An 18,018-nucleotide genomic window follows, 5' to 3' on the forward strand; every position below is an offset into this window, starting at 1 on the left:
CATCAGAAAATCTCAAAACGATGCTCACAACATACCACACAAGCTTGACAAGACATCACCATCTGCTGGTCATGCAAACTGCACCAGTTTGACCAGCTTTGTTCAAGAAGGCATTTTTTAATGACTCTGGGTCATGATCTCCACAAGGCTCTTAAGACTTTTGGTGAGGGGTCACCATCTCATAAAAAATCAAGCTACTGCATCATCCATAAAATAGCTTCTTTAATGACCACAAGTGTGGTAACTGAAGGCTTTTTGAAACAGAAAACCTATTCACTCTGTAAGCTCTAGTGTCCATTAAACTTTCAGTGTTCTTTATAAAGTTTCTTCAGTGCAGCAAAACAGCAGTACAGCAATAATTCTAAATTTATGGACATATTTTTTAAGTGTGTGAACCCTGTATATGCATGTAGTTTGACAATAAAACATGCATTTGCTCTTCAATAACATTAGGTTTGTGTACATTGTGTTGATCACAGTGCAGGACACAGCATGATACCTGTCAGTAAAGGATATTCATGCCTAATTTGAAGTAATTATATCATATTAATTTGACAACATACAGTTCTGATACTCGTAATATCTCCAATTCAGTTAACATGAAAACTTAGGTCCTACCGAGATTTGAACTCGGATCGCTGGATTCAGAGTCCAGAGTGCTAACCATTACACCATAGAACCACTTGCACAAGCGTTTTCGCCACATCAAGTCGAAACCTAACTGCAGGTGCCACAGTTTCTTGTCAGTAATTTTAGACTCTGTGATGTCAGTTGTTGAGCAAACTTGAAAATCACCCGCATGGATTGAAAACTCACTGGTTTTAGTTCCTCCACCAGTCTCACACGGTCACTCTGACTGCCCCCTAGCGGCCGATGGCAGGAATATCAGTGTTTATTTACACGCTTTGCCTTTTTTCATCATTTTAATTAGGGGTTTTATCATGTGGGCACTGTGAAGCCATTTGGGACTGTAACTGTAATCAAGGGCTACAGCCTAATCAAGCCAGACTAACCAGAAAATGATACCATGACTAAATTAGGACAGTAATCATGATATGACTTGGTTTGGGACACACAGTGGTTCTGCAACCTAAAGCTTTCAGAGTGAGTGAACAGCTGAAACTCAAGTGATGCATAATACTAAGATAATTAATCTTTTTATATCTTACCATCTTTGTATAATGATGAATACCCTGCAGAATGTCTATGTCATGAAATATTGCTGTTTAAGTTTGAATATGAATATTTATAATATCATTATAATATGAAAAAGAATGTTTCCGCATACAGTAGCTGGTACCAACTAAGTCTGTCCTGATTTCTTCAAAACTGATGGCTGCATCTCTATGAATTTATCATCATTATCTCCTCACTAACTACTCAGTAGTTTAGGCCAACCATGGGCATATAGTGGATGTAGATGATACTGCTAAACTCCTTCAAAGGTATTACAAGCTGATTATATATCTGAAATCAGTATAAATAAATATCTGAGTTTTTCCTACGATGTACTTTCTGTCTCATAGAGAAAATACTCTGGAGAACTCAGCTCTGAACTAATGTGGAAACAACTGAGCCTTCACAGAGTTGTTGTCCTCCGTGTACAGACCTCTCTAATTAAACTGATTTAGACACACTGTTTGTCCTTATAATTACTGTTCCAGACTAACTTTGTTAAATGGGCTCATGTAGATTATTGTGTAGTTATGTCTTTGTCAAGGTACATTTTGATCTGAATTTGGGAGCAGTCGCAGACAGAAGAAGTGAAAATGATCCGCCTGACTGGGATGAATACTGATTATACATTAAGAATGGCTAAGTAAAGATCCAGCTCTGGTAGGCTGGATCCTCACAGTTCCTGTAGCAGGACGTGACTGCAATAAAAATCTGCAGCTGAGTGCTGCTATTGACCACAGCGGACTGCAGTCAAGTGGTACATTTTTCAATAAGAACACTTTCACAATGAGCACTGATTACATGCCTGATGGCAGTAGTTCACAAGAACAATACAAACATTAACACAGGTAGTCTTTTTTTTTAAGCTTTTGATGTTCACTTCACTTTTCCTTACTCCACATGAATCTATCACGCAAGCTCTCAACAGCAGCTGTCAGACAGAAGTGATAGTGACAGGTTATACAGCAGCAGCGTGGTCAGCAGCCAGGTGCAGCCTCTCGAGAATAAACCGAAGGGGCAACTCGGTCAGAGCATTTAGAAGTGGCCTCTTCCTAATGGCTGCTTGTGTGGGAAACAGCTTCAGCTGAAAGATAGAGCTGACGGGATGACTGCAGCAGAAAGGATTATGCCTGAGGCCTACATTAGTCAGGGAAAGTCCCCGCAGTTCTTCTTTGCCTGTGCAATACTTTACATTTTAATAAGCAGCCTATGGACAGCCTTACTTAGAATTTATACATTGTCTAAGTTGTTTTATTCCATCTATATGGGCCCACTGAAGGATATTTTACATAAAACAAAGTGTATTTTGTTTCCAAATGCTCATTTTAAGTACACTCTGGAGTCGTCTCTGTGCTGTTGAAATCCATTAAAACTGTAGCCCTTTCTAGCTAATGTTGGTGCTGCAATTTGACATTATCCATTAGTCTACTATTTTCACATTCTACACATAATTATTAATGTTGTGTTGTGCTGTATTGCATTAAGTATTAATTTCCCTGTGAACCTAATTATATTACACTTGTTTGGGAACTTAACACTATCAAAGTCACTGTTTGCTTTGTGGCTGCTTCAAGGCTTCTTTTGTAACTGTTTTCTTATTTTAATTTTCATATTTTTCTGTCCATGTCACTTGTTGATGTGTGCATTTTAACGCAAAGTATATTGTGGTTATTTAAAGGACAGGTTCAAATTTCCTCAAGTCTATCATGAAACAATACTGAAATGCCCATATGTACATATGTGGTACTGGTCTGTTCCTCTTGTCCATATGAAAAAACAATCCACAGTCCTTATACTGTGCAAAAATGAAGCTAATATGAAGCTTCAGCAGTCTGAGTTGGCCAAATCAAGTGGGTATCTTCCAAAGCTTCTCTCTTGTTATGGAAAAGACCAATACCTTCAATGTATATACAGGATGTGACATTTGTAATAAGAGGAAATGTGTACCTACTCTTTACTTGAATGTGCTACATTAAAAAAAGATTGCCTTGGCCTTCACATCAGAAAACTTGCCAGTTGCACAGAATTTTAACTAGTGTACTTTATGTAAATAGTGCATTAATTAAGTGAAAAAATGCACCAGACTATGCATAACTTAAGTATTCAACACATGACACTGAAATAAGAATAGGAACAGTGGAAGAAGGACTTTTTTTTCTACTGTGAGGATTCATTTTGCACTTAAATATAAATGTGTTCGAAAGACAAACAGATGACTTCCTGTGAGACAGATGATGCTGCTAAATTAGAGTAGAGTACAGTTGTGAGCAGATGTTGATGTGTCAATGGGACTCCTTGGAGAAGAGGAGGGAAAAACAAGTTTACAGATACATATTTAATAACCTATTTTGCATTTAAACCTGATCTAAATTGGTCCAGAATGGCTGAACAAGTCATTAAATTGAAAAATGCCCTTCTTATGTCGCAGCATCATACCTGCATTTGAACAAGAGTAGTGGGTTCAGCGCCTTTTTGATAGCATGTCATGCTGCAAAGCATTTGATTGAGAGAGTTTGAACTTTTTGCCTTTCAGCATGTAACCACCTCTCGGTCTGATGTCTGTTCAGTTAAATGAAATCTCTGTGTTGTTGCTGTCTTTAACTCTCTGCCCCTTTTTAGATGTGACATGAATTATTTCTGCATTGATAGGATATTCAACCAGCTACAAAATTGAAAATGTCTCTTGAGCTTTCACCTCGCTGCAGTGTGACCTCGTCTTTTTGTGGTTCTCTCTCTCTCTCTCTCTCTCTGTCTCTTGTACTTGGGTTGTATTTGGTCCATTAGCTTCTTGACTTACAGGCTGCATTTCCTTTCAGCGGGGCATCACTCAGGGCCTGTCGGCAGTCAGCTGAGCAGCCTGTCCATCATCCGTGGAGCCTTACTACAATCCGAACAGCTCAACTGTAGTGATCTGGCTCACTGGGGCTTCTCTATGGGAACCCACAATATGACAGCAATCCAGTTCAGTAAAGACAGCTACATGTTCTTAATAGCTGGTCATATTTCACTTGTGTCAAACAAAAAAACATAATTTATGCACACACATTTACTATGTATATATTTTCATGCTATTAAGCAGTTTGGATGTTGCTTAAAAAGACTGATGAACTGCTTTTAAATATTTCTGTGAGATAATACCATGATGTCATATTATAGACAAATGCTAGAAACTGAACAGATAGGGTACATATTAAATTGTAAATATAATTTGATTTTGTTTCTGTCATGTGTTTGATCACAGAACACTTGTTGCACCTGAGTTTTACAATGTAAAAAATGTAAAGTCAATTATAAATAGTTTATTAAAAAATGAATTAATTAAATTTTTTTTTTTGTGAAATCCAAAGACCTTTAAAACAGTACAATGCTGATTAAATCCCAATCTGTAGAATTAAATGTACATGTATAAATCATGTAGTTGTCAACTCTGCGCTAAAATACTATATGACATGAGAGCACACATGAATCTAGTTTACAAAGAATAATGTGTGAATAATTTTCCTCAACCTCAGAAGAAAGAAATAGTGTCTAGACAACATTTGACCCTCTGTAATGCAGGCTGAAGTATTGGAAGTAACATTTCTCATTTGTTAGAGTGGAATCTTTCATTCATCAGCATCAAATCAGTCTTGTCAACATGAAATTGCCCTTTCATTGAATTTCAATATTCAGAGTCACAGATGAAGAGAGACACTTGACATGAGAAAAACTATATTCACTTCCTCTCTATCAGGGGTATTAACCTGACTGAAACAGGTTTCTGATGGCAGAATAGGCTTTTATTTGAAACTTATGTACCAAAACAACAAGCAGCATTGATATGACAGCAACTGGAAAAAATACCTTCCTCAGAGGAAAAAAAAAAGTCACATAAAATATGATCCACTGTCAACACACTGGTCAAAAATGGCATAATGTCCAGCACTAATGAAATGCTGTCTGGGCATCGATTGTCAACATGTTATTGCTTCTACAGAGGGTGAAATGGAATTCACATAGTGAATGAATAAATTCAGTTCAATAAATAACAGAGTTAATCCGCCTGATACAAACATAAAATATTTTATAAATGGACTTTTTACATATGGATCCCTTTGTAATTACTGCACAGGGTATTTGTGGGTCTTGAACTAGTCAGATGAAACCTTATTTTCAATTTACAATCTGACAGAGAGAGAGAAAGAACAATTTAAATAACTTCAAAAACAGTTCACAAAATGACACTGATCATCTCACAAGAAGATAAATTGTGTGTTATCTACATCAGTGGGTATCCATAATCTGATCATGCTCATCTTTTTTTTTTTTTAATTCTAGTGTCACACTGATAAAATTCACCATCACTAATATAAATTAATAAATAAAGCAATTGTTTTTTATAAATACAAAACATAAGGGTCAAAGCAATCCCTTCTTAACACCCAATATTTCAAAAATGTAAACTAAGACATTTGCAAGAAAAAAATGCTCTCACATAGAAAACAACACAATATCCGATCACTTCATTAATGTGGGGAAAAGAAAATCCAAACTTGAGACCTATGTTTGTAACTCTCAATAATGCAATAAATGCATGAGCTCTGGTGACCTGAATACACATCCAGATACGCTCGTAGGTCCGTGGCCTCATTTGAACTGCAATTGAAAAGAAGCTCTTGAGTTTCTGACAAGGATCACATTAGTATCGACTGCGTGATCATTACTGGATAACAGCGAATAAAGGACCATTACAATATTTTACTATTAATCCATGCCTTGTCAGCTTGTTTCACTCTCATCCGGGTTTCCATGTTTAACATTTAGAACAGAACATACTCTACTAATTCTTCACTTCTGAGTGGATGATCATAATCATCTCATGTCAGCTGTGCTGTGGTCTGCAGCTGCAGCACACAGTGTCAATTCATAAACGCTGACGTCTTTATAAGGTAAATCTTTGCCTGCTTTGACAAGTCAATGGTTTTGTACATTCCTTCCTGTGGAGAAAATCACTTCTCTGTTTAGGGGACATTATAGACACTTGGCTGCCCTTGAGTAGTAAACCTATATTTTGGGGCTAAAAATGAGCGTGAGGATAGCCTCCCTGTAAATAATCTGTCCATCCAATCCATGTGTGCCACCCTTAGCTCTGTTTGGAACCATTATGTTCCACTTCAGAGGGTCCATAAAGAGCTGGGCAGCAGTTTGAGTGATCAGTTATATAAGAAAATAAAGAAGTGGGTGAATGGTTGCTGGTGTGTGGGACACTCTTTTCTCCCCTCCCTCCTTCAGGGCCACAGAAAGAGTGTGGGAGCCAAAGAGAGCAGGGTCCAGAGGAGCTGTGGCTGTCCCTCCATCTCAACATCTCAGTATCTAATTGACCACACATGGAGACAGAGGGAGGACCGTTGGTTGAAAGTTGGCTGAACGTTGCCTGGATGCCGGCACGCTGTCAGGGCCGGACGGAGGATGCGCCCTCTAGAGCAGCGAGCTGGGGCTCTCTGGGGGTGGTGGGGGTGTGTGCGTGGGGCTGTGACGCATGGGCAGTATGTCATAGTGGCTGGGGATGTGGCTGCTACGGGGAAGGTCATAGGGGCTCTGGGAGAAGCCGGTGGCCATTCCATTCGGTCCCTGCAGAACGCTCACCGTTGGCTCTGTGAGTTTTGGGAAAAGAGGAGGGAAAAAGTGGGAGAGGCATGTGAAAAACACAGAGGATGAAGAGTGGCAAGCACAGGCTGAGGAAAAAGGAGCAGAGCGAGGTGCATGCAATACAGAAGCAGCCCACATTTCCTCTTATCAAGGCTTACAAAGTCTGTACAGGTTCACAGCCGGCGACATGACCAGAGAGGCCATAAGCTGCAGGACCCTGCTGAGCTCCACACACCAGAGCAACAACACACTCACCAACATCATAGACATTCCTGCTCGCACTGCCCAGGAGGGTGGCAGTGCCTCCAAAGGGCACTTCACGGTGGGAGGGGGACTTCATCTCCACATAGCTGTTCTCTGTGTGCTTGCAAGCCAGCCCTGGTGGGTCTCTAATGGTGGCGTATGGATTCTCACTATTCAGGGAGCAGGAGCTGTTGCTGCACATGGAGCTCTTAATGTAATCTGCAATAGCCGCCAGACAAGGACATATTCAGTATCAACAAAGATGAAGAGATTGTCACAGATGTATAGTGGCGATATTAATTCTAGACTCTGATATTAGCATTAAAATTAAATAGACATCAGAGTGTGGCCAAAAGAATGGCAATGAAATTTGTTGCTATTCTGAAGAAGTTGTACTTCTTTTGTCTCCGACAGGTGACTAATGTTGGCATATAGTAATCAGAGTACAAAGGGGAGAGAGTGGAAGGCTCATCTCATCCATAACGGTCTCATCAGTCTGATAAGAGGCCTCATTAGAGACCGCAGCAAAGCTCCTTCAGACCACTCTTCACACCCCTGGGTCCCTCACATTCACCACCGACTGCACAGTGTGGGAGACGAAGTGATGTATCGGGTGCCGAGCCATAGAGAGCAATTACCATTGGAACAAAACCTCAGCCCACCATGATCTTGTCCAAAATGAGTTTTCACATAAATCACGGAGAATATAAGGAATATGGGATTTTGGCTCAGAGACATAGCAGTCTCGGTAGGGAATAGAAACCAAATAGGGAAATTGATACATGGGCTGCTGAGCATAAAAGGATTTGTATTATTAGTACTGGTGAGGCTGAGCAGGATTCCACATGCATTATCTGTCTGCACACACACACATACATGCAGTAGACAAACACGCATACACACTGTTGTTACAATTAATTATTTACCTTTTCTGGAGCCTCTCTGTGCCTGTGTCTCCCCCTGTTGAACATCTGTTAGAAATGTCAAAACATCAAAGTCAAACATCACATATGAATTCCCCCTGACAGGAAACCTCTCATTGAGGTACAACTTAGTATGTCTTCTTTTAGAAAAATATAAAGAATGTGTTTGTGACGAGTTATTAGATGTTTCATCCGCTTACTATCGTCTTACCCCAAGGCTTACAAGCTTCCATTATCAATGTGGTCATGATGGGATGGCCAAACATCAAAACATCATGATGAGCCGACAAACTTGTCTTAAAGAGTACATCAGTCTATTACTTCAGTACATCGGAACGCACATGCAATATGTTTTTTAAGAGGGACATGTCATGATGATTGATCTCCCATGTAATTTAACACAAACGGGAAATGTGCTCAACAAATCTGACTCTTAAGTCAAGCATGTAAAGAATGAATTGTGGACATTTACATTGTTGCATACTGCTTAGCAGCAATAAGCCTGTAATCAGTACACAAGCACAATTTCACCACACACCACAAACTAAAGAGACTACAACCATGATTTATGTATTTAATATTATATCTTCTCTAAAAATGAGATACACTTAGATAGTACAGATCATAAACTAGTAATTTCAGCCATTATTGTTCTTTCAGAGTTAATTTTCTATAATCCACAGCCCAAGAGTGCAGTATTTGACCCAGTGTAAGCCATCATAGAGGAATTCGCCAGAGGGGGAAGTGAAAGAGCGCTAATGAGCTCACAGTGACCCCTGTTCACCTCGGCACCACTGCTTTCTCTTCCCTGCCGCATATCTTATCAAAATCAGAGCAAAGGTTGTGTCTAACAAGAAACCCCTGGTTCATCTTCATTCACAGCAGGGTAGCTGTGTCCAGGCTGGTGCAGATATGAGGTTTGTACTAATGATACATGCGTCTCTGCCCTTGAAGCACCGACACTACAAAGTCCAAATTCAGGATGTATGTGGCGTATCATAGTAAGAGAGAGTAAAACTGACCTAGGTCATTGAGGTTGCAGTAGGCTCTCCATTCAGAGCCATTTCTGTTTTTCAGGGTGCTTGACTGTGAAAGGAAGAACACAGATTAATGTTGCCTTCAGAGTACTTTACTAAGAATGCTCGTCTTGAGTATATGTGGAGAGTGACCATACTTTGAGGGTCAGAGAGCCGTCCAGATTGCTGGAGATGGTAGAGACAACATTGCACTGGGCCACCGTGTGGTAACTGGGGTTGGAGAAGCACTGGCCAGTGCTGCTGCTGCTGTTCTGGCTCTGATTTACCTCAGCAGCACTGGTCCTCATCGCTACAGTGCTGCCACACTCTGAGGGTTCAAACAATAGGTTGAGAGGTCTGAAGACTAAATATAACAATTAATGCCCAAAAATGGGACCCAAAAATTCTAGGAAGCCATCGATAGCACGAGAGTAGGATGTAGTTTCCCATGTATGCCTACAGCTTGGTGAAACTAAGAAAGAGAAGAATTGCCAATGTGGAAGAAATCCAGGAAGAAATGCAAGAGGTGATGAAACATAATTACAGGAAATGTTTCCAGGAATGGGAGAAGCACTGGGACAAGTGTATTGCATCTCAACGAGAGTAATTTGAATGGGATTAGAAAGGAATGATTTATAATGATTTTTTTTTACAATTCTGGGAATTTTTGGGTCCCCCTATTATCTTCAGAGCACTGATACACATTATGCATACATTGTAAGATGTATGCCTGTTTTTTTGCCAACAATGAACGACATTCAATCAAGAACAAATATCCAATTGATGGACAAATGTACAGTAATTAGTCATAGCAGGTGAATGTTTTGAGTAGTCTCACAATATCTCACCAGACAGGGAGTAGTCAGTGTTGGTGATGTGCATTGCCTGTGTGTAGGACACACTGGGATGGATCTCCTGACCTTTGTCCCTCTGCCTCTGTCTGTACCACACAAACAGACTGAGCATGGCCATGATGATGAGGAGGAGAAAGATGATGCCCATGACAGCCCCTGCAGACTGGCGCTCTGAGCCTCGTGCTGGGCTAATCTTAGTGTAGGGGTTCAGCTCCTCCATCATCAGAGCTGCTACAGGGAAAACACAGAAAGTGGTTCGTTTGAACACTGTGTACACATCTGTGTTTGAACAATAATACAGCAGAGAGCCTCAATCATCTGGATCACCTCTCACCTTGATCGCAACGGATGCCTTTATATCCGGGGCTGCAGTAGCATGTTCCAGTCACGTAGTCACAGGTAGCATTGTTCAGGCACTCACACAGCTGCTGGCAACCATATCCAAATGTACCGGCAGGACACTCTGCATGGGAAAGAGGTGCATTACTATATCCATCAAAATTAAAGCACTTAGAGAGTGGGAGCCAAAGTGTTTATAGAACACACACACACACAACTAAAATCATCCACAGGGTAATTTTACACAAAGCTAAAATGTGCTGGGCCTACTCAACTCTGCTCACAGCTCATCCCAATGAAGCCTGTTCGACAAGCACACTGGCCAGTGATGTGGTCACAGTCTGCGCCGTTTTGGCAGCGACACACTTCAGAGCAATCCCTGCCGTAGAATCCTGAAGGACAGCCTGGGACAGAGATGTATAAAATGTTGGGGTGGGAGGGGTAGAGAAACAAAGAGAGGGGGAGACAACATAAAGAGTCAAGGTCATATTGCGGGGGAACAGGAAAATCAACACCAGTCAATGTCCCTGCAGCATACACAATAAGGGACAATGTGAATGAATGGAAATGAAACATTTCCTGCTTCAGCAGAAAATGCAGTTATGGTGTTAACATGGCACAGAGGTGGAAGTAAAGAACAACACAACTGAAAATAGTGGGACACTATATGAGACAAAAAAGAGAAAACATTTAAAATTAATGTAATTTCCATGCACAATGGCAGGAGCATGACACCACAAAAAATAATGAATAAAACCCTTAGGGGATAGATAATGGAATTCAAATTAGTCGACTGATGTTGATGATCTGCACTATCCCTGGATGAATGACTGGAATGAATAATGAGCAAATTAATCAAGTGACCATTAGTTTTATTTTAATGTTACTTTCTCTTAAAACCTGTAAATGAAAAACTAATATCCAGTTGTCTGAAAAAATGTTTCATGTCTCACTTGTCATCTCCTGCAGTTCTGTTGGACTGCCAGTAGATGACACTGTGTGTCTACTAACTGTATGGGAGAGACTCACGCTGTGTGCAGTAGAGTCCGGTCCAGCCGGGGCTGCACCTGCACTCCCCATCGTAGGCACTGCACTGGGCTCCGTTGTGACAGTTACACGAGTTGAGACAATCAGGGCCCCAGTGCCCAGAGGGACAGGCTGCAGACGCCAGAGACACAGTCAAGCTCATGGTCACACAACCTATACATACCAGTATACTCTATCTCCTATGCATGCACATGTGAAGTAAATAAAAACATGTGTTTGAAGAAATGCCTAGATATTCTCCACACACACGTACTGTATACCAGACTGGGCGCTTTACACAAACCTTCACAGAAAATCCAGTGTGATTTTAACCCTCAACCAGCCCATAATTTATAATATGTGAGCAGACATAGATGTCAGGTTGAATATTCCAAATGAAAGCACTGGTAATATAACATCTACCTGATCATAAGTTATTTTTACTTTAAGCAGTTAATGCAATAAAATACCACACATCAATTTCCAATAGCATGATGGCTCAAAGCTCTGCTAATGATCTTTGGCCTACAGTGTTGTAAATCAAAGAGCATTATGTATTACAACAATCATTTAAGCAAGCTATGTGTTTTACATCAGCTGGGGCTGAGGGTAGTTCTTGGAATGTGTAAGGTCATGAAAATGATTAATGTGTATGATGGTAAATGTGAGAGAGAAATTAGGAGTGGAGACAGACAATGAGAGGAGGAAAATAAGAGAGAAAATGAGATGAGGGAGAGAAGCCATACCCTGAGAACAATCCTCTCCTATCCAACCAGGGAAGCACTGGCAGGAGCCATCGATGGGGTTGCAGGTGCCGTTGTTGGTGCAGAGGCAGATCTCAGCACAGGCCCTTCCATATCTGCCACTTGGACAGACTGCAAAACACAGAGAGCAATAAATCACTTTACAAAACAATCCTGATCTGCATATTATCACTAATACGCAAAGACTAGTAAAATCCATTAACATTATCACATCAAATTTGGACACATTATTGTAAGCATATTTGTGCAAACAACTCATTCAGCGAAAGGTTGTGTAAACATACTCCTCTAATGGATGATATTGTTCTATTTGAGTGGACATGAAGTGGAGTGATCTGTTTAGACAAAAGCAGGAGTCAATCACTGCCTCCAGTGGCTCCACTGCCCTATTTCCACTCACTAGAGTGGAATGACTGATGTGCCACAGAATTAAAATAGACCATGTACACAGACCACTGTATACATTTTTTATGAAATTAATATTTTAATGGTCCCCGGCACTCTTCAATAAAAGATGTCATATCCAATGAAACCTCCATTGTGTTTTCTTGTTGGACTGTGGGACAAATTGGACCAAGGTGTATCTAACCATCAGGATCAGGGAGCTGCAGCACCAGCACATACATCAAAGGTCTCATATAAAGAGAATAGCCCAGCGTTAGAAATATCAGATAAGGTGGCTGGCTGTGAGAGAGATTGGTCTGATTCATTTTCACATGGGGTGATTTTAATGATTACATTTCAACTGGCTTTCCCCTCTTCTCGAGAGCTCTTTCAAGCCCCTTCAAGCAGGTTGTCATTAGGCTATGAGGTTGGCTCCCCCATACAGCTGCTTTTGGGGATTCAAGCCTCGACACACCAGGAGAGCTTCATTAGGCTGGGACTTTGTGTGCTGGACAGAGGACAAGTGAGGACACCAGTGGGGCTCAACAACACTAAAATGTGCATGTTGTTGGCTACCTTCGTCCCTCATGGCCTAACGCCTGCTCACCAGTAATTACGGTCCAGACAAATTAGGACTGGCTCTCGTTTTTTCTTTTTCCTTCCTTCAGCTAACCTATTAAACTTTTATTTGTAAGACATTGCTCAGAGCCATGAAAGAGAATTAAAAAATCCCCACTGCCTTTCTGTAATTTCTTTTTTTTTTTTTTTAAAAAAAAAAGCTAAATTATTACAAGTAAAATCTACAGTACATTGGTGTGTAGGTGTCTTTCCTCAACAGCAGATTTTCATTTCGCTATGTGGCCAGTGAAGAACTACCTCTGTGCAATTAAACGCCCTTGGTCACACAAATTGTCAGTCAACTGTTAATATTTAGTTGGTGAAAACATTGATAGTGAGGAGACAGAAAGAACTACAATGATAATTTTACATTTTATAAAAATTTGACAGTTTGTTTATAAGCATTCTTTTAAATGGTCTTGCCTTTAATACACATGAAATACAACAAGACGAATAGCTACATCAATAAAGAAACACTTGTGATACTTTTTATGAATAAGGAAAAAAAGTGTCCACATACTGGATTAAAGCTTTTTACTATTGGTTGAAAAAGGCAAAGTTTCGACCCTACCGGGTCTTCATCAGGCAAATGGCCAACATGTCAACAGCAAGGCATATATAGACACCAGATTAGTTACATCATACCGAAGTCATCACAAACACAATGTCTGGCAACAATCGACAATCCTTCTCTTGGAATTGGTATTTAAATTTTGTCTTTTTAAACCATAGCCTATCTGGTCCTTTAAAAGTTGTTTAAAAAGTTCTGTATGTTGCATTTCTCTCTCATTATATATATTTTGCAAACATTCATTAATTATTGGGACATTCTTTGGTTATGTATTGTTGTGGGAACTGTAATTCTGTAAAACTTTTTGTGACTTTCTTCAGGCATTGATATTGAGCTGATCTTGATCAGGTGTTGATTGTTGCCAGGAATTGTGTTTGTGATGACGTCTGTATGGTGTAACTATTTTGCTTTTATGCTTTCTCTTTGTCATTTTGGCCATTTGCCTAATGAAATGTTGCCTTTTTCAGTCAGTGATAAAAAGACTTTTGGGAGCTATAATGTAGTGTATGGACAATCTAGCTTTTGCCTTCATTTCATTTATTGTCCTGCACCTCACTTAAATATAGTATGAGGTATGCAAACACTATCTCTTTACTTTTTATGAGTTTGATATTTATATATTGTCAACACATTACATGGAACAAATATTCTAATTCTAAATTGTTGATATAATCTTGTAAACTGCCAACAAGATCTTCCTACATGATTAAAAAAACATTGCCATGGAAATACACAAAGAAATGTTTGCCTTGTTGCCTTGAAACTAGATTTAACAAGAAAAACAGACCTGCACATGTGTTGTTTCTTTCTCTCTATGTATTCATGAAAAGCAATTTATATGCAGCTCTCTTTGCAGAATCAGGGAGAGGGACATTTACTTGACGTATCCTTTGTCTGAAAAGTGAGCTCTCAGCAATATTCAGGCCTCTGTTGAAGGTTGATTTTTTTTTTATCTTTTTGGTCTGGGATACACTGATAATAGCCATTATTTAAAGTTTCAAGGCTGAGATGTCAGTGTGAGAGGCAGCAGGTCATCCGTTGATCTTATTAGAGCCACTGAGCACAGCAAGGACTGTGGAAATGTGTACAGGTGTCCTCACAAACTGCTGACACAGAAGGATTTTATAATTTATGCTATAACCACTTGTTAATTTTAACACTGTAATATCTTTATTTGAATTCCTGTAGGACATTATGCTTTCTTTCTTTAATTCCACTGAACCCTCCTGGAATTCCAGAGACATGGGGTGGGAGTTTCACTTAAGAGATGAACTGACCTTTCCAACTCTCCAAGTGGGGGTTGACAACTGACACTCGCCAGACCAACCCTGGTGTGCTAAAAAAATCCTTCCTAAGAGACCATTTCTGACAAAATAACTAAATTAACGATTGAACTAAAGGCATTTAACGACCCATGGATCATTTGAACCGGAGAAAGTACCAGACAACTCCACATAACCATGGACACAGACTCCCCATTTGGGGTTCCGCTTATCGCCAGACCCCTGTTATAAATCTGAAGTAGATTCCTTAGTGAGTTCTCACTAAGTAAAGCCCTTATTATAGCCAAATCTGAACTTAATGTAAACTAAATGTCTAATCATGTAATGTTGTTTGTCATAAAATTGCATGAAGAATGGTATAACTTTGATAACTGTGTGATGCAAGATGACTGAATTAATAGAATTAATCATATTTTGATAGCCAAATTATACAAGAAGTCATATTAAATGATTGAAGAATGCAGAGGTAAGAGTGTTAGAGGCACAAGGTGTTTCTGAATGTTTAAATGTTATGCTTAAAGTCACCTAATTGTTGCTTTAACTTTTATTTCACTATGGTACTAGACATCTAGATTGTTTGAGAAGTTAAGTCAATGAAGGTTGAATTTCTAAATATCATGAGGTAAGTGTTAAGTTGAATGTGTAATGTTTGGTATATTCATATATAAACTATGGTTTTCCTGAATGGTTTGACAATATACTGCTGTCTACAATGTTGACAGGAAGGATTCAGGCATAGTGACTCTAAAGTGTGATTTTGCGCGAAAAGTGTGAATTTAAAGTCTCTAGTGTAGAAGCCAAATAAAAATGCCACCTGAAACCAAAACATCATAAAACGACCCCACCTTAGAAGTCCAAAATTAATATTCATTAGAACTTTGGCACAAAAAACTTTGTGCCAAAGTGACTAAGGACAGGCTGGTCCTCAGAAATGTTTATTCTCTTAAGTTTTCCTTTGACATCTCTTCCTTTTGTTTTTCGACTAAAGTATGCAAAGTTTTAATCTTCAACTGAAACACGTTCAGTTATTATTTTTAGTTGACGTTATAGTTTTGCAATCTTAAATTTCAAGTTTTCCTTTTGAAGTTGTGCTGACTCACATGAAGTTTTAACTTTACTTGATCCCAAACAGAGATTGAGTGTAGTAAGAATAAAGCAATAAGCCACAAGAGGGGGTGTTAGGCACTCCGCTCTGCATTGTGCCAAACAATGCCCCTTAGCTATTCTAAAATCACTGTAAACCACAGCCTTGTGTGGTTTACTGCCTTTATAAAACAACCTCTACATATACCTGGCAAGGTTTCACAAAATAAACACACAGCAACAAAAAATGCAATAATTTATTAATAACAAATAATCATTCTTCCGCAAAGCAATGTAGCTCTTCAGTAACATTTAGCAGAATGGTTGCCAAGCAACACACAGACGCAGTCAGACTGGTCAAGCATGCTTAAAGATTAGGGTGATTATTAATATTTAACTGGATATTGCCATTAGTTGTGCAATTGTTGAAGTAGTGTTCAATTATGTTAGCACTCCTCTTTGCTGGTAAAGGGGTGTTTGACTCTGGACAGGTATGCTGAATGTATGCGGGGAAAAGTCACCGCACCACCGCAGTCCTACCTACCAACTCTTCAGCACACTGCCCCCCAGAAAACAGCGTCTGTCTCCAGCAGGGAGAGCCAGATGGTGATTATATGATTTTGGACAAAAAACTTGACCTCACAATGTCATGGTGGGTCAGGATCTCTCTCACAACACAATCTTATGGTGTGTTCCTGCTTTGTTTCTTGACTTTTCCAGCTCTTCAATTTCTCTCTCATTAATTTCAGTGTGTCTCCTTCCTTTTTTATCTTCCTCCTCTATCCCGTCCATCTCTTTCCACCGCACATCACAACAAAATCTGACATTTTGTATAGATGACTAATTGGCGCATTAATACTGTGGTAATGCAGTCACAGGTGTGTGTTTATAGAGTATTTTACAATGGCTTCGGATGCGGCTCAGCCAATCATAATCAAGGACCAGAACTATCCGTTTAATAAAAATTATTCAACATGCAACAAAGATCACAAAGACTCAACAAAAGCCTGAATTTAACACTGGTCTGTGTTGCACAGAGAACCACTGGTTGTCTGCTCAGCTGACCTCTTAGCATCCCTGATTTTAAAGTTCCTTTTGTCATTTGAAGATCTAGTTACTCATATGTTTTACTATTGTCTTTATCTTTTATTATTAGGACGTTTTACTAAATTGAATAAATGTCTTCATTTATCTTAAGAAGTCATTTTAGGAGACATGGTCACTGTTTCAAAAAGAACTTACTGTTTCATGTGATTGATTAATTGATTAAATTGAGACAGATCAATTAAACATATGTTTGTCTTCCAAAAGCAAGAGTGGTGCCGTATCAAATGAGGAAAATAATTAATTTACCGTATTAAATACCCTACATTCATAATACATTATTGTCTTATTTCTATCCTTGTCATTTCCTAGCCTTTCAAAAAGATTTTTGTATTTTATGTCAAGACAAAATGCCAGGACATTTTCAGATATAAACTGTAGTTACCATTTTCCAGTAGCAATGACAAAAACTTCACACTGAATGAATTTGACAGTAAGTGAAACTGCAGGAAAAGGTCAAGGAGACACAGAAAGCTACTTGCCTTGGTTGCACAGGGAACCGGAGAAGCCGGATAGACACTCACAGTGGCCCGTGATATGATGGCACGGCCCAGTGCTATGCACACACTGTGGGCATGACTGGCTGCAGCGGTGCCCATAAAACCCCGGAGAGCAGACTGCAGCGGCAGAGCATGGCAGGAGAGGAGAGGGATTCAGTCAACAATGTAGACAGAACAAGAGGTACAGTATATAGTAATGAAAAAGGGCATGACAAGAGCGATCAAGGGGCTACAGAAAAATCAACGGCTGAAGAATTAAAGCAGAAAAGACGAGGAGAGACAGAAAAGGGAGAGGGAAAGCAGAAAAGTCAGTCTTTAATGTAATCACTCCCATTTCATCTGCTGCCAGAGATGGGAAAGTAAAAGAGTTAAGAGAATCGTGAAATTCTGTTTTATGTTAAGTCTTCAGAGCAGCTTGATTATCTATAAATGTCAGGAAACACACAACTATGAGTTAATAACAAAGACTTTATAGAAAGAATGGGACCCATAAAGATATCCAAAAG

The 18,018-nt window shown here is 39.5% G+C and overlaps 1 protein-coding gene and 1 non-coding gene across 2 annotated transcripts in view; both read right to left on the reverse strand.

Moving 5' to 3' along the window:
- Nucleotides 1-609: 609 nt before the first annotated feature.
- trnaq-cug (transfer RNA glutamine (anticodon CUG)) lies at nt 610-681 on the reverse strand. Its single transcript has one exon. It is a non-coding gene; the product is annotated as a tRNA-Gln (tRNA).
- Nucleotides 682-4,942: 4,261 nt separating this feature from the next.
- Nucleotides 4,943-18,018, reverse strand: part of megf11 (multiple EGF-like-domains 11) — an 81,135-nt gene continuing 68,059 nt past the window's right edge. The window contains exons 16-26 of the mRNA XM_067589873.1: nt 17,495-17,629; nt 11,952-12,080; nt 11,209-11,337; nt 10,455-10,583; nt 10,175-10,303; nt 9,835-10,071; nt 9,145-9,314; nt 8,993-9,056; nt 7,974-8,018; nt 7,060-7,266; nt 4,943-6,809 (exon numbers count right to left, since the gene is read on the reverse strand). Coding sequence (XP_067445974.1) covers nt 6,634-6,809; nt 7,060-7,266; nt 7,974-8,018; nt 8,993-9,056; nt 9,145-9,314; nt 9,835-10,071; nt 10,175-10,303; nt 10,455-10,583; nt 11,209-11,337; nt 11,952-12,080; nt 17,495-17,629 — 1,550 coding nt within the window. The 3' untranslated portion in view covers nt 4,943-6,633. The remainder of the gene's footprint in view (nt 6,810-7,059; nt 7,267-7,973; nt 8,019-8,992; nt 9,057-9,144; nt 9,315-9,834; nt 10,072-10,174; nt 10,304-10,454; nt 10,584-11,208; nt 11,338-11,951; nt 12,081-17,494; nt 17,630-18,018) is intronic.

This window comes from Thunnus thynnus, chromosome 5, assembly GCF_963924715.1.
Source record: "Thunnus thynnus chromosome 5, fThuThy2.1, whole genome shotgun sequence".
Classification (NCBI taxonomy): domain Eukaryota; kingdom Metazoa; phylum Chordata; class Actinopteri; order Scombriformes; family Scombridae; genus Thunnus; species Thunnus thynnus.